This window comes from Eulemur rufifrons, chromosome 20 (genome assembly GCF_041146395.1).
Source record: "Eulemur rufifrons isolate Redbay chromosome 20, OSU_ERuf_1, whole genome shotgun sequence".
NCBI lineage: Eukaryota > Metazoa > Chordata > Mammalia > Primates > Lemuridae > Eulemur > Eulemur rufifrons.
In genome coordinates, this window is record NC_091002.1 from 11,600,401 (window position 1) to 11,617,752 (window position 17,352).

General features: G+C 47.2%; 1 protein-coding gene and 1 pseudogene across 1 annotated transcript in view; both read right to left on the bottom strand.

Annotated features, from left to right (window-relative positions):
* Window positions 1-684: 684 nt before the first annotated feature.
* The window catches only part of RALGAPA2 (Ral GTPase activating protein catalytic subunit alpha 2), a 313,050-nt gene continuing 296,382 nt past the window's right edge, over window positions 685-17,352 (bottom strand). Inside the window, exons 39-40 of the mRNA XM_069495868.1 lie at window positions 3,900-3,939; window positions 685-713 (exon numbers count right to left, since the gene is read on the bottom strand). Of these exons, the coding sequence (XP_069351969.1) occupies window positions 3,935-3,939 (5 nt within the window). The 3' untranslated portion in view covers window positions 685-713; window positions 3,900-3,934. The remainder of the gene's footprint in view (window positions 714-3,899; window positions 3,940-17,352) is intronic.
* LOC138401017 (von Hippel-Lindau disease tumor suppressor pseudogene) lies at window positions 13,607-14,160 on the bottom strand (annotated as a pseudogene).

Here is a 17,352-nt window from a genome sequence, read left to right on the forward strand (position 1 = left end):
GACCTTGTTTTCTAGAATCTTCTAAGTGTTCTGGGGTGGAAGTGTCACTGTTGTGACCTGGAGGGCCTCTGGGTGGTCAGGAGAACCTCTTCTCGGTGGGCATCAGGCACCAGGTGGAAAACGCTCAACAGCTGAGGAAAAAGTTCTCCCGGGCAAAAGACCCTGGGGAAAGCCAATTTCCGTGATGATGAAATTTTTGAGTAAAGCATAAATCCTAACATAAGTAGCGAAATCAATGCAGAGAAAATTCCTCAAACAATTAAACAGTTGTTTGCCAGCACCTCTGCAAATCATACTTGGGTTTATAAACGAGAGAAGACAACTTGGGGCACAGAAATCACCTGCCCTCTGCACCCTCCCTGAAAACGCAGAATCCTTTCCTGCTGGGCTGTGTCTGGAGCAGCCACACCAGTGCCCATGTGACAGCGGGTTTGCTTCTGGTTATTGGTGATCTTCTTCGTTTCTTCTTTGGAAGCTGAAGGTTTGTGAGGTTTCAGGACAAGATAGCGCAGCTTAGTTTGAAAGTCCCATCTGAAACATTTTAGTGGAATTCACCTTTGACTTCAGAAGTTCATGACTGGGAAGACTTGCTGAGGACACTAGCACAGCGATGAAGTTTCCTGGAGTCTCGGGGGAGGGCGGGAGAGTCTGATCTGTCTCCTCCTTACCAAGGGGCTCCTCGCGGTTGGCACTCGGGCTGGAGGCCAGGGGCCCTGCAAAGGAAGCAGAGAATGGCCAAGTCATGGAGTCAGCTGGCACTCTATGGCCACCGATTTAAGGGAGGATGTGTGGCATTCAGAAGAAACAGAACCACGTCCCCAGGAAGAGGGTTTGATGACCTACTCCCGTGCTATGCTTGCAAAGGTGCTTGTTGAATGAATAAACAAACGAATGTCTTTCCTCCTAATCTTTCTCCTGGGCTTTTCTGCAGCATAAAAGCTATGAATCTTTTTGAAATTAATTCAGACTTATGTCCAATTCACAATAACAAAGAGAAAAGGCATCTGATTATAGTAAAAGGGAGAAATGGCCAATGAAGAAGCATTGACCAGAGTCGGTGAAAAAGCCAGTGAAACTTCCTGGGAAGCTTTGTGGAGCCCTGTTGGTGTTATTGGAATCTCCACGTGTTTACATATTGATATTTTACACCATGAGTTACGACTCAATTACTCCCCAAAGGGTCTAAACTTGAGGTCAGGACTAAATTGCTTGTGTGAATGGGTCCAGATGAGCATACAGCTATTCAGCACTGGAGAGAAAAGGGAATAAAATTAAAACCTGCGTGTGGGCACCCCTCCCCTTCCCCAGGGCCGCTGCAGGCATGCTCAGAGGAATACAGGAATGCCTGGTGCAATACCCAGCCGCTGTTGCCAGTGGAGTTCGTTCTCCCCTAGGACTGTTCTGCAAATGAGAGGATCATTTCATCACCTTTCCCCTCGTAATGTATTTTTAAACCCTGTCGCATTGTGACCTAAGTTTCCCTGCATGACCTCTGCTGGGAACAAACCTCAAACGCAGAGTTTCTATGTCTTCCCCTGACAGGCTTTAATGCAGGGCTTTGGCCTTTGACATTATTATTACTGTTGTTGTTTGCATTTGAAATTAATTTAGGTAGGTTATTTTATTCACAGCACCTTTTTCATTTTCTGACTTTACCTTATTGTTTCTAGGAGGAGCTGCTGAAATCAATACTTGCAAACATGTGTGGACCTGCGGAGGCAACCCTGGTCCAGGGTGCTCCGAAATTTGGCACTTTCAGACTCCAGGGGCTGGAGCTGTTCTGTTGCCTCCCTTCTTCCAGGCTCAGCAAGGTCGGGCAGAGAGAGGTCGTCCTGGGCCTCTGGCCTACCATTTTTGTGTTTAAAAACAGACTGCCTTTGACAAAGGCGGCACAGCTAGACTGTCATCCATGACAGAGGCGGGATTGTTAAAAAGCATCTCTCCACCCCCCTGGAGCTCGTGGTGGCCAGTAGCATTTACCCCAGGCGTGGGGTCAGCAGGGGGAACAGACCTGCTTAAATCCCAGATAATATTCCAGTTTGAAACCCCACCCCACCCACCACCATAATCAGATCAATTGGGATAAGGAAGCAAATAAATAAAGAAAAGCAAGTAAATGAAAGCTATAAAGTGATTGTCAAAGAGCAAACCTTGGCTAATTCTGGATTGGAATGAAAATACTGTAGCCCCTCCACCCCTACCCATGCTCCCAGGGAGAACAAGGAAGGAAGGAGGGGTGCACCTCGAGTTCCCGCAGCCATATGGACGGACAGAGTAGCGCCAAGCTTTGCCCACTGAGCGGACCCAAGTCCATGGCATGAAGCTCTGCAGTGAAGGGCACTTGTGCATCTGAGAGCAGGGACCCTGATGGCCAGGGGCAAAGGGCAAAGCCACACCTGGAGCTGGGCTGGGGCCAGTGCCATGGGGCCCCACGCATTCCTCTAGTCCCCAACTTTCTGCATGCATTCTTCCAGTCCCCAACTTTTCCTTGGCACGTCACCAGCCTGATGAGCCTACCGTACCCCGAGGTTGATGGCGAGGCGGCAGCTGCACAATGAGCAGGCGGCCACAGAGCAAGGCCACCTTGCTAACGCGCTAATTCCACTTGCGAGCTGCAGGCAACGGCTCCACTCGAGTGGCCTTTTCCTGGTGATGGAAGCCCGGGGCCTATTCAAAGGACACTTGAGCCCCACCTCCCCACTTTGGTTGCAGGAACAGGAGGACATGCGTGGGTACGAGGGGCTCAGCAAATAGAAACTTTTGCAGGAGACCTGGGAGGGAGTGGTACCACCCTGCTCTGTCCCCTCCCGATGTAAGCATGTGGGCTCTGCGGCTCTGTCACCTGTAGGGGGGTCACGTGAGCCCAGTTTGCGCCAAAGCCATGGCTTAAGGGACAAGAAAGGGCAAGTGGCCGGAGGGTCAGCTGGCTGGGGTTCTGTCTGCTCACCTGGCCTGCAGGTGTAACAGCCCCTGCCTGGTGGAGGAGGGTGATGTTTCGGATAAACCAACAAGCCTAGACCCTAATATCCCACCTCCACATTTACTAAGACAAACAGTGACTGGCATCTGTGCCATGCATCGCACCGTGGGTGACAAGGCTAATAAATGGCAGTTCACTCACTGGCCTTCTCCTTCAGCAGCAGCACTATCATCATCATCGTCATTAACTGCTCTCCTTCCACCTGTGAGCCTGCGAGTCGGGACGGCCCAGGCCCCATGGGAAGGGGTTTTCAGCCAGCCCTGCCAAGGCGCCTACCATCCATCAGAGCACTCTGGGCAGGGCCTGGACCCCGGATCCAGAACAGAAAGGCAAGGCTGGGGAGGTCACACCTGCCATGGCCAGGCTGCCCTCTGGGTCCTAGACTGCAGCCGATCCCCAAGTTCTCCGCCCTCTGTGCTCCCCAGCTTTTGTCTGCTTTCCCTCCCCCAGCTGTTCCATTCAGCAGCCCCCTCGACAACCTGCCCTCCCCGCGTGGAGGCCTCAGAGGCCTCCATTAAGGCTGGTGGTCAAAGGCCGGCCCAGCACGTGCCATGTCTTATCAGCCCATCTCAAGACCCTGCTCCTCCAGGCTGAGGCAACAAAAAAGGGGGGGAGGCCTGGTGCCCATCGGCTCCCTGCAGCCCCACACACAAAAGGGCGGGCAACAAAGACATTTTCTGTGATGGCAGGTGTTGGTGTCGGATTCCGCCCGGAGGGCTTCCCTGGGCAGCGGCAGCGCAGACATGCAGGGGCAGGAGCTCTGCAGGGCCCCTGGGGAGGGGAGGTGGGGGCAGCAAAGGCCCAGGGTGGTGAGGGTCACTGCGGCAGTGCCAGCTATGAAGGGGGCCTGTTAGAAAATTCCCACCCTGCTCCCCAAAAGCAGAGTGGTTGGGTGAGCCCGCTGAACTGTCAGCCTTACCTTGCTCAGATATTGTAATGAGACCTCTGCGGATTTTAATCTGAAAGGAAAGAACATAAAATCAAATGAATATAAGCACGGTACCCCCACAGCTCCAACTTGATAATTAACACAGTGCTAATAATACACTTATTCCTGAGCTGTTGGAGCAGCCTCAAAGCCTTGTAGATCAGTAAGAACTGAAAATTCACTCGAAAATTCTACTTAACAGGACAAAATACTCCCTGATGCAACATTTACAAATGTGAAATGAAGAGACATTATAACTCCTAAGATGTAAAAGCGCAGGTCTTGTTAGGAGCCCTCGGGCACTGCGCAGTACTGACAGCTGTATCCTTTTCCTGGTGTCTAAACTTTCCTGACTGATGTGGCCTAAAGTATAGTTAAAGATAAAAGTTTTCAAGACAAGCATTTGGAATTCAATGAATAAAATATAATTGAAATCCCCTAGGTGTGCAAGTTTATATGTCTCCAAGTTTCATTTTAGAGGTTTCTGAGTTACACAGAGTGTGTTAATTCGGTATTAGTGTGATCTGCAACGTGACAGTCCCCACGGAGGGAACACACAGCATGCTGTGCAGAGGTAGGCTCAGCAGGGGACATTGCAGCAGCAAAATCAGACCACAAGCTCACTCTCTCACCCACAGAGCTGCAGGCTCTCTGCAGTCAAAACTGAGGGAGGACCTTAGTTTTTCCATACTTTGTGACAGATTCTTTGAATCACCCCACCCCTTCTATACCACCCTATTTCCTATTTTCCTTGGCAAATGTGCCCTCTTTCTAAGTCAGGCAGTAGCTTCTCACTCCCAATCCCCAATAACTCTCCTAACTCAGTGCCAACAGACCACCATCAAATCTGGACAAAGGACATTTAGCAGCAACATGGACCATTGTCTGCATGACCACAGTTGTAAACTTGGATTTTCCGCTGACCCCATCTGCCAAGGCTGGCACAGTGACCAGGGCCAGTTTCTAAGACAGTGGTTCAGGATGCCATTGGAAGAAGGACCACTGACATTCTCTTAGCTCTGGCTCTCTGAAAGAAACGTGCACTTCTATGAAAACATTTCTATTGATGAAAATTATCCCCGCCCAAAAGGAAAATTATTTAGGGTTAGGAATTTCCGGATCAATAGCTGATCATGGATTGTGGATGATCAGTAACACTCTCTGTCCTACTTGGTTTGATTTCCAACCACTGTTAACACTGCTCCTTCGCCACACGTTGGTTGCACTCCTCGGGCCTGAGAAGTTCTGGGCTGCTTTCGATTGTTGGTAACAGACTAGAGTGTTTTCCTTGGATCCTCTGGATAATGCAATCATCTGGATTTCCTATCTCCCCCACTGCTCTTGCTGTGGGGCCCTGTTTCCTCTCGTGGAAGATAGCAAACACAGAGTGTCTCTGCGTGGGTCTTCCTTGAGCTGAGGAGTCTCAGCTTTTCAGAGCACCATGCTACTGACATTGTCCGACGTGAGCCAAGGGTCTCTATATGAAGGGGCTCCTTGATCTCACCCCGCTGCAGCCCTGCAGCCCTGCACTGTGTGTATGCTGGTTATGCTGTGCGTATAGGCACCCGATTGGTAGAAACCAAGAAAGCAGATGGCGCGGTTAACAATGGAGGACTTGTTTGTAATTGCTGATGAGGATTGCTTTGCTCCTCTCCTGTGCGTCCCCAGACGCAGCCTGGTTGGTGTGCTGGACCACAAAGAATGTCTCAGTAACTGCCAACCTTTGCTTGGGTTAAGGAGATGCAAAGATGAAGACAGTTGGGGGCTGCCTTGATTATTCCATGGGGCTCAAATGTCACTTGCCCTTGACACACACGCAGTGTTCCCAAAGGGTGGGGTCCCAGTCACTGGAACAGGAGTGGGCTGTCAGCTTCCTGATGCATCCCTTGGGGTAAGCACGAGGCATCAACTAACCTGGGCAGTGCTGGAAGGCACCAGAAGGAAGCACTGTGCTTAGAGATGAGGGGTGGGAAGAGGCTAGGAGGCACGTGATGCCTGGGGGAATAGGGGAGACACAAAGCATAATTATTTCATCCTTCCATCAACTGGGCACCAGATGTGTGCCAGGTACCATTCTAGGCTTGGAGTTACAGCACAGAACAGACAAAACCCCTGCTTTTGGAGGCTCTGGGGAAGGAGTTACAGCATGCTGTGTAAGGAGGCAACATCATACCTTGAGGGGCAAAAATACCTTACTGTGTATAGGTATAAAGCACAGATATACGTACTGGGAATAAACAGATACACAGTATTTCTGTGATGTTTCAGCGAATGGGACAAATTAGGAAATGAAAATGTCTTAAAAGATGGGGTGATAATGGAAAAAAAGGTAGGAGATATTGGGTTATAGGGTTAATATGCATCTTAAATTCCAAGTTATTTTTATGTATGGGTGGCCCTGGGAATCGGGAGTCAGGCCCATTCATGCTAAGAGCAGTTGAGCGAGACTCCTCCAGGGAGAGCCTTGAACAGTTTGACTCAGACACCAAAAGGCCAAACTGTGGCCAACTGGCGGCTCAGACACAGAGTTTGAACCTGAGGAATCCAGAAGTCACTTTTAAAGAAATATGTCTTCTTTGGCCTCGTGTGACTTCTTTGATACTCTGGAAATCAACAGGGATTTAAAAAAACACAGGGAACAACAGGCTGGTTGGAGATGTGTTCTACACAGCTCTGCCTTGCGGAGGGTTTTTACTGTGTGTTTTCTCCAGCTGTACTCACTGGGAGAGCAAAAGAGCAAGGACATGAACCAGGCTTCTTATCTCCGAGGAAAGGCTGCCATCCAGGACTGCCACCTGGGATGACGCTGGGCAGGGCTAGACAAGAAAAGTGGCTGCCTCTCCCCGGATCCTTGTTACCGAGCAGTCAGTGTGGAAAATGATTAACTGGTTCAAGATAATTAGGAAAGAGAATGATTTTGAGAGCTGGCATGGACAAGAGAGAGAAACAGTGGACTAGGGTTCCAGCTTTAGGCGAGTGCTAAATATCCTACCAGCAGGAAGGCGGACGGGGTGGGAGATCAGAGGGCTGTCTGTGCTATTCAGACCCCTTGGAATGGCTCTGAGGAAGGGAACAGGTGCAGGCAGTGGATGGGGTAAGCCTACACACTCAACTCAACACTGGCAACCCAGGACCAGTGGGAATTAGCCAGCTTAATTAACATCTCCAAATGGCCCAAGGATGGCTTCCAGGATTTCCAATCCAGCAGCAGTGGCTGTGTCCTGGCCTCGGCCCTAGCTCTGGGCTTGGCTTGCTCTTTTTGGTTGTTGGTCTTGCCCATCAACTTGGATTCTGAAGCAGAAAGCTAGGACAGCTGGACCAACAGGAAGGGAGGAGGAAGGGAGAAGGCGTGTATCGTGTGCCTACACACACACACACACAGACACACACACCTATGTAGCAGCTAAGTGAGCAGGCGGAACATTCATGAAAAAACATCCTGGCATTTTTCTCTTTCCCTTCCACAACTATAATGTACTCTTATGGATTTCTGACTACATTAAACTACATCGTAAATTTAAAATTAATATCTTAGTGTCAACTTTCTTGTTAGGCCATCCTGGAGAAAGGTTTCCAGACCCTCTCACTACTTCACTGAATGTGAATACAACAGCAGTTGCGTCTTGGCCATGGGAAGGCTGTTCATTTTACCAGAATGGATTCGCATCAGCGAATGGCAAAACAGTACATGAATGTTCATGGCAGCAATATTCCCAACAGCCAAAAAGCGGAAACAGCCTAAATGCCCATCAACTGGAGAATGAACAAACAAAATGTGGTCTATCTTTACAATGGGATATTATTTGGCAACAAAAAGAAATAAAATACTGATACGTGCTACAACATGGATGAACCTTGAGAACATGCTAAGTGAAAGAAGCCAGTCACCAAGGACCACACATCGTATGATTTCATTGATGTAAAATGTCCAGAATGGGCAGATCCGTAGAGACAGAAAGTGGCTCAGTGGTTGCTTATGGCTGGGGGGGAGGTGCGAGGAATGGGACTGACTACTGATAAAAATGTTCTCGAATCAGACTGTGGTGATGGTGGCTGGCACCTTGTGAATATACTAAAAATACTGAATTGTATATTTTAAATGGATAAATTACATGATATATGAATTATGTCTCAATAAAGCTGCTGTTAAAAATGACAAAATCACTGGGCATGGTGGCGCACGCCTGTAACCCCAGCCTTTGGGAGGCTGAGGCGGAAGGATCTCTTGAGGCCAGGAGTTCAAGGCTGCAGTGAGCTACGATCATGTCACTCCAGCATGGGTGACGAGGGAGACTGTGCCTCTAAAAAAAGAAGAAAAGTGCAAAATAGAAAAGAAGGTGGGTCTGGGTTGCGCTACTGCTCCCACCATTCCAAAAGAGACACAACAGAAATGGCAGACATGGCTCCAAGATTTAGGGGGAAAAATCCGCTGGGGGCACCCAGCAGCAAGGGAGCAAGGACAGTGCAGGGGTTTCGTAGACGCCCCCAGTACCTCCCTACTGTGCCACATCACAAACTCTGCACCACCCTCAAAGCAAACAGGGCCACCTCGCAGGGGACACGCTACTTCTTGGAGACTTGTCTTTTCCCTTCAGGGCTGTCTCTCAGGTTTATTCTGACTGGAATTTGTCTTAAAACAACTTAGCAGTGGCTAGGGAGATGAGGTGGGATTACAGCGTGATTTGCTCCGAGCGACACACTGCCATTGTGTGTGCCACTCTGGACTATTTCAAAAAATTCCCTAATAATCAATGGCTCAAGAAAATGTAGCAATTATGTCTGTTGTGACCTCTGAGAGAACAAGGAGTTCTAGGTATTTGTCTGAGGTGTCTGAGGAAACTTTACAGAAGCAATGGAATTTTCTGGTAGTTTTACTGATAAAAACTGTCCTGCTGTCTTCAGACAATAAGGAAGCAATTTTGCTCCATAATCATATTTTCTGTATGTGAATTCTCTGTGTGATGTTCCATTTGAATTCTAAAGTAGGCAATACTTTAATTAACTTTCAGTTAGATTTCTCAGTTTTCTATGCCAAAGCGGACGTGCAGGTGCGACGGTACAAACTGTATGGGCCATAAATTCTATAGAATAGTCCTTTCTGCCTGTGGGGAGGAACACTTCATCTTTGCCACTAAAGAGAGGCTCCTGCCCTCCACTCGGTTGTTCATTACCGTGGGTGGCTCCCCAGAGCAGGCACCGAAAGGCAGGGGGGATTGCGGGGGTGGGGGGCAAGGAGTTCTGTCTGGGGACACAAACACCTAAGCGCTTGAGCCCTGGTCTTGACATGGACACCGCATGATGCTGGGAAAAAACCAACCCTCTTCAGTTCCTCAATTGCCAGAGAGATAAATCTTCCCCTATGGAGGGTGGACTGTGGGGAAAATGCACAGTCAATTGTAAACATCTACACATACGCAAAAGAGCGGTTACAGCTCATAGATTGTTCTAGAAACCATTTTTATAACAGTGAATGCCTATAATCCTAGCACTCTGGGAGGCCAGGGCAGGTGGATTGTTTGAGCTCAGGAGTTCGAGACCAGCCTGAGCAAGAGCAAGACCCCGTCTCTACTAAAAAAATAGAAAGAAATTATCTGGACAACTAAAAATATATATAGAAAAAATTAGCCAGGCATGGTGGCACATGCCTGTAGTCCCAGCTACTCAGGAGGCTGAGGCAGGAGGATTGCTTGAGCCCAGGAATTTGAGGTTGCTGTGAGCGAGGCTGACACCACGGCACTCTAGCCCGGGCAACAGAGTGAGACTCTGTCTCAAAAAAATAAATAAATAAATAAAATAAATAATGCCAAGGAAACTTAGCCTCACATCCTTGCTCTTCTGGATCATTGAGTCATTTTAAGACTCTTGAAATAATTTCTATCTGCATGATTCTCCATGTACATGTGCTCACAACCAGTGGAACCTGTGAGAGTCTGTGGAGTCTCAAGGACAGGGGTGGGACATGCGGCTGAGGTCAAAGTTCTGCTCACTTTCCCGCCTTCTCCCAGCACGCGAGAGGTGGGTGTCACCGAGCTCCTCTCACCTGGGCAGTCCAGCACAGGGGCTGTGCTCTGTGGCACTGGGGAGAGGGAGCATCCCTGACGCCCCGGTAGTGGCCCTGCAGGGAATGTTCGCCTCTTGTATTGCCACGCATTTGTTCATTTGCCAAACTTATTATGTGCTTGTGCCCCGGGCGATGGAAGTACATGGTGAATAAAATACTATCTAATGTGTCCTTATCCCACAGTGCATTTTCCCCACTGAAGCCAGCGTGACCTTTTTAAACAAGAGCCATAACACGACACCCCACTGCTTAACACCCTCCTATAGCTGCTCATCTCACCAGAGTAACAGCCAAGACCATGCCCTCAACCTGCAGGGCCACTCTGACCTTCCTGCTCCTCCTCCTTACTCCTTGTTCCCTCAGCTCTAAACACAGTGAGCTCCTCAGAGTTCCTTGAGTGTGCTAGGAAAGCGCCTGCCTCAGGCCCTTTGCACTTGCTGATTCCTGTCCCACCCCCCATAAATGGCTCATTCTTTTACCTCCTTCAAGTCTTTTCTCAAATGTCACTTTCTGAGCAGGGCCATCCCTGACTCTAATTTAAAGCGCACGCCACCCCAGAAGTTTTTTTTTTTCTGTAGTATCCTGAGCCTCCTTTCTTGTTGCCTTTTCCTTCTTAGCACTCATCAGCTCCTGACGTCAGACTCTATCGTCCTCCTCCCCATCTGGAAGGGATGCCTCCATGAAGGCAGGGCTGGTGTCTGTTTTGCCCACTTCTATGTCTGTTATATTAAGTGCTCAGAAAACATTTATGGGATGAATATCTGAAGACCCCACCGTTGTGGGGTTTATAAGATGCTCCGAGATATGAAGTTGCAGTTCCCATCTGCTTAAGCTGCAGCAAAGGTGCCCCTGAGTTTTAATATCTAAATACAGCTTCTAGTAAGTCGCCTGCTTTGAATAATTGGGATAAAGGGCAGAGTTGGCCTAGAGACCTGCAGATTCCCATTTCTGGCTCCTTGTTTTCTTCTCTCACTGCTGATGCTGCTGGGTCAGCTCATGTCGCCCAGGTCAGGAGCGCCTGGCCTCCCTAAGCCGCATGCCCTGATGGTAACCAGAGGGCTCTGGCACTGACTGGAGTTGCGCTGTTTCTCTAGCTACTTCTCCGCACCCTGGGGATGTAGCTAGGGAGCACGGTCTCCCTAATGGCCACACACTGGCTCTGGGACACACACCGGGTTGCAGGGTCTGCACAGACACACTTCAGCAGCAAGAGCAAGGTGGGGTGTGCGCTGCTTGCCTTGCCTGGGATCACGGCTATGGGGGAGTGGAACCTCACCCTCAGGCAATCTCTCAGGTCCCACATCCTGCTCAGAGGAAGATGCTGGGGATGAGGTAGGCCACTGGTCCCCGCCACAGGTAAAAGCTGAGCACTGCGGGGAAGGCACGAGGAACCCCCGCATGGGGGACACAGGTAAGTGGAATGTGTCCTCTTTGCATCTGGGATTTTATGTCTCATATTCTTGAAGCAGCCGTAAAGTAGGGTTTTGCCTATTCTTTCTCGGCGTTCTCTGCAGTGATGGTACTAGGTTTCCTATGTGCTGAGAAATGAATTTTGGCCATGTTAATGCTGCAAATACTTTATTTATTTCAAAATTGATGGGGATGTTTACCATTTTTAAGGAACTTTGTTCCCATCCATGTGAAAACTTTAAAGGCTAGTGGGTAAAAAGGAACCAGCCTTTCTCTTTATTTACTTATTTTTTTTAAGAACAATACATTTAATGCATTCACAAGATTTCAAATGAGAAACAGACATCATTCATGCTACAGGTTTTTAGTCTTCCTTGGACAACACAAAAAACCACAGTACTCAAACTGCATGTTTGAACAAGAGGAACATGAAATCTCATTTTGACAAAGACAGGTTAAAAAAAAATAAAACCAACTTGAAACTACTCCAGCATCAGCTGACTTCCTTAAATCCCCTACCCTGCCCTACTCTGGGACTCATACAGCTCCCTTCCTCTCTAGCACACGAAACTCTCTGCTTCTACAGTTCTTCTCTATCCAACATGCCAACAAAAATTGTAAATTTTCGAGGTGTGTCACTGAATAACAACTACTACAACATGCTTAAAAAAAAGCCAACTTATTCCTTGAATGTTGAAACAGGGGGCTAAGATTAGTTGAAATGTAAAAGGTAGTGGGAAAACAGGAGAGCTATGTTTCATTCACTTCACTCTGGTTTTAGAGCATACAAATTGTGCCCAAAGGTTAGGATAAGGAATTAAAGATTCCAAGAAATATCCCAAACATTAATTATAAATGGAAGACTATACTATTGAAGAGCTTAAGATAACATGGAAAAATATTTAAGTTATAAACTTAAATGAAAAAGCAGGACACAAAACTATATACAATATGATCTCAACTATGTAAAAACCAATCAAAATACGCTCTAAAAAAAGCTAAAGGAAAATAGTTCAAAATATTAATAGTGGTTAAAGTAGTGTATCCACAATGATTTTTTTTCTTCCTTTTACTTTTGTGTCTTTTCCAAATTTTTCTCTACTGGGCAGCTTTTTTAAAAAAAGATTATTAATTATAAAAGACTAAATCTAATAAAAGTATTGAATTTGAGTTAATGAATTTAAGACCAACCTATTAAGAAAGGATCTATACATTTATAAAACTATAAAAAAAAAATTCCCAGTTACTCCATGAATCCGCTGTTAGGAGTAACTCAGCAGAGATTGAAGGGCTTCAGCCAGGTGGAAGATGTCACAGATCCTGCCTGATGAAAAATGCTGAACCAACTGGAAATGTCACAGATTTACAAAAAGGAATAGAAATACCCACACTTGGCAAAAACTTATTTACAGTATAGTTGCTCGTTAATACTAGAAGTAAACATGAGGATCTTCTCCTACTTTCTGGGCAGAGGTCAAGTTACAAAAATGCTTTTATCACAATAACTGTAGAAAACCAATCCTGGTTTAGAAACAGAAATAAAACAGAACTGCAACAATAGTAAAATGAGAATAGCACTCAATTTAGAGAATTATAAAAAGCACTTTCTATAAAAATGATTCCCTTTAAGACATTTGTTTACTGTACACACTTTGAAGCCTCCCTGCTCCCTCACAACAAAAAAAAGAGGCAAAACCTCCAAGCACTTTCTACCAAAGCATCCACTGGTTTGTTCACCTAACAAACACTAACTGAAGGCTCATAATGTGCTACGCTCTGGGCTCTCAAAGAGGAGAAAGACTTGTCCCTGCCTGAGAAAGACTCAGTCTTCCCCAAGCAGGAGGCAGACACATCCCCAACCACAGTAAGTCAATTAAAAGCAGATACCACTGCTTTCTTACAATTAAAGGATATGCTGCAATTCTTACTGAATGACGTATACAAACATCCTTAGACAGAAAATTTCCTGACTTACTAGGAGGCAAAAATACAACTACTTTCTCCTGATACATACTTTCTAGAAAGGCCAGCCATTAAGTAACACTTCTGTGATGTTTGCCCCCAAACATCACAATGCCTAGCGAAGTCAGTTTACTTTATTTTTAAGCAATGGAGTGTATTTTACTCCAAGAATGAGGCATTTTGAAACAGAGAGTATGTGACGGGTCCTATATCCAGATCAAGACTCATCAGTACCATCAAAAGTTGAGATGTAAGAGCACAACTTTCAATTAAAATCTTCCATCTCCTCTCCCATCCGTTGATCTTCAGTGTGCTCCTGTGTCAGCCGCTCCAGGTCTTTCCGCACATTTGGGCGGTCTTCCAGATCTTCATGGAGTGATGTGACCATGCCCAGCCTCCTATAATTCTCAGGCTTGACTAGGCTTCGGACAACCTGGAGGCATCGCTCTTTCAGGGTATACACTGGCAGTGAGATGTTAGCAAAAATAGGCTGTCCATCAACATGGAGAGATGGCACAAATAATTCAGTTTGGTTAACCAGAAGCCCATCATATGTCCCTGCATCTCTGAAGAGCCAAAGGTGACCTCGGAGCTGTGGATGCGGTGGCCGGTGCCCGGCGGCAGCGTTGAGTAGGGCCGAGGCTGGCCGTCAAAGTTGAGCCACACCGGCTGCACCAGGCGAGGGCTGCGGTTGCAGAAAATGACCCCGGAGGGCTCGCGTGAGTTCACAGAGCGCAGCACCGACCGCGGCCACCCGGCCTCCATCTCCTCCTCGGCACCCACCTCGGCCTCTTCTCCGTGCCTTGCCTTCCGGGGCATTACTGCCCGGGCCTGGTTCCAGCCTTTTTCTTTATGATGCTACGTCCAGGTTTATTTCCTGGTGATCATCCTATCTATTTCTTCCTGGAAAAGGATAGTATGAAATAGTCTTCTTTCTACCAGCAGACGCTAGTTAAGAGAGGTCCCCTTTGGCCTCTGCTTTGGTTTGGTCATTGCTAAACAGGAATTCAAGCAAAATCACCATGTCTTCCAGGAACCCCCTGAACGGCTGAGGTCCTATGTGTACCTGCTGCTGGGCCAGAAGGACTTGAGGGTCACAGTCACGGTTAACAAGGAATGTGAATCTGGGGTGTCAGAAGCTCCAGGTTCTTCTGAAACAAATTCTCAAGTTTATTTCAAATAAGCTTTAATTAAGAGTCATTTCCAAAAACTGTCTCTGAGAAAAATTCCTGGTATCTGCCGGTCATCTCTGGGCAACTGCTAAAGCGTCCCCTGAATCATAATTAACAGTTAGGTGGGAGGAAGATGCCATTTGCACTTAAAACCCTGTAAGGACTGGGAAACCAGAACTAACCTCACACAGCATTTCACAGAAAAAGCAGCACCTTCAGAGTTCTTCCGAAGGAACAAATTCAACTCAATGTCAACACTTCAGACTGAATAATCCTAGGCCCCTTCTCATTCTGGGAACCTATGAAAACCCCCAATCTTGGCACCAGCCCCAGGGTCAGGAAGGTCCCCACAATGGCTCTGAAAGGTGCAGTTTCTTCCTCTCTGCTCTTCCTACATTTACTGTCCTCTAGCTTATTCTTCTTGTCCGCGGCCCTTCCAGTTCTCAGACATCAGCCAAGGTGGGGAAGTGAAAACAGGCTGGCGGGATGCTAAGTAGAATATCCAGCACACAGGAGGTACGTTTGCGTTCCCTTCCAGGCTCACAAGGCAGACAGCATGGCCCATCTCAGAGCAATCTCAACCCAACTGACCTAAACCATCGGCTGATTATATCTTGCTGACATGTAGTTATAGTTTAGAGCAAACTAATCTTGGCTTATTGACATTAAATAAATAGCCATTTTTTTTTTTTTTTTTTTTTTTTGCGATTCATAAGTATTTGCTTCTTTCCAAGATTCCAAGCTTCACAAGGGAAGGGGAGACACAGGCCTGTGCCGGGTCCATCCCCAGAGCCTTCTGTGTCCCCCTGAAGTGCCCCACACAGTCCTGCTCGGTGGCAGCTGCCAAGGGAAGGGAGGGCCAGTTCTGAGATGGTAACATTTCACAGGTGGCAGCAGCGTTTTCTAGCTGATCAGGTGGAAGAACTGTCTGTCTCATCTCTCTCTCCCCGCTTCCAGAGCTGACACTGAGGACAGTACAAGAGTTTTAAAAGGACAAAGGGACAAATAAGCTTGAAGCAAAAGGTGGCACTAAACAAGGCTATTGAGACTTCTGTTTAAACCTTCAATACCATTTATAAAAGCATCTCGAATCAAGCTGCAGTTCTTCAGAACTGCACCACCCAGTCTGTGGATTCTCCAGGCTTTGGGCTTCCCTGCCTTTCCCCACGCCTGGCTGCGACAGCACTGCTCACCACTGGCCCATTGTCACCAAGACCAGGAAGGGAGGGCCACGGATGAAACATGATTACAGGTGTGTGTTCTGCATCTTGCATCAGGCCCAACACATCTGTGGTCTAGGGACACACCTGTACTGCTTAAAGCGACAGCTCGACTCCTTTTGTCCTCCTTTCTATTTACTCCGTGGCATCTGTTCTAAGCGATTCCATGCATCATTCTCTAAAGAATTTACAGTCCATTCTGGACAGAAGACACACACGCATGGGACACAGACTCATACATGCTAAGAAAAATCGAGATATAAGTAATCACAAGTTAGATGGCACTAAAATGAGGACCTAACCATTACATAGATGCTTTGATTTAAGACAGTAGTTCTCAGCCCTGCTTGCATATTTAAATGTCCTCAGGTTTGTTTTTTTTTTTTTTAAGTCCAGGCCACACCCTAGACCAACAGTCTGAATCTTTGGTGGAGGAACCCAAGCATCAGTATTTTTATAGCCTCACAGGTGATTCCAATGTGCAGCCAGGGCTGAGCACTGCTGGGGTTGGGTAATGGGATTACGGGTGGTTGAAAACTTTCTGTTGATGCTTTATTATCTCTTCCAGAAGAATATATCTTAAATTGAAAAAAGAAAAAAAATCAAAAGGGGTCAGAATTGAGCTTTGAGTAGGTTATGTGGGAGGGCAGATGTGGGCTGGGTCCAGAAGGGATTATGGGGGTGGCAGAAATGTCTGTGCAAAGCAGTTGGTTGTTCGCAGGCCTCGTGGCAACACTTTGGCCAGCTATAGCCAAGCGTGCTGAGGGTGCAGACTGGGGTGGCTGTGAGCTCTTGAATAGACACAGTGATGTAAGAGAACTTGTATTTAAGGAAAATTTCTGGATTATCTGAATGGAGTTCAGAAATTTAATCCTGGCCTTTAATATTAATAAGAGCCAGCAGCCATGGCTCTGATTATGGGATTGTCACTACAGAGTGGGTGCTGGGCTAGCATTTCCATGTGCAACGGGGAGGGGAGGGTTGGATTGGCTCCGCTTCCAACTTGCCCATGAACTTTGGTTGTCCCTTCATAGCTTGGTCTTCAGCTTACTCAAAATTAATGTGAAGGGATTAGACTTGAGATTCCTGAAGTCCCTTCTAGCTCAACATTCTGTGATGTTCTTTGCTGGTTTCAGCAAAGTTATAAGTTGAACACATAAGAGGCATAAGAGAGGCCATCAATTAACCTTATTAAGACCACTTTGGGGTGGGGAAGGAAGGGGGCTGCTGGGAAAGACCACTCTAACAGGAAGGCCCAGGGGGAGAGAACGAGTGTGTAATATGACCATACTTTCAATGAATGGGGAAAATCTTTGTGGGGGTTGGGGTTGTAAGTTACTTGTGCTGTTTCTGGGGGTTAATTTTATTATTAACTGCCCAATGAAAGAGCCAATGAAATATTCCTGTCAGGATCTGTATGCAGAATGACAAGCCTGCAATATCCTGGCCCATGTAACCATGGTGTACAGTGTGGAGGTCTTAGCAAGCAGAAGCTCAGTGTAGCTATACCGCTCCGAGCAAAGGCCAGTGAGCTCTAAGACTAGTATGTGTAGCATCTACACCTCAGATTTGCTTTGGGACCAATGTGTAACCCAAGTGCCTCTGTCTGCAGGTTTATG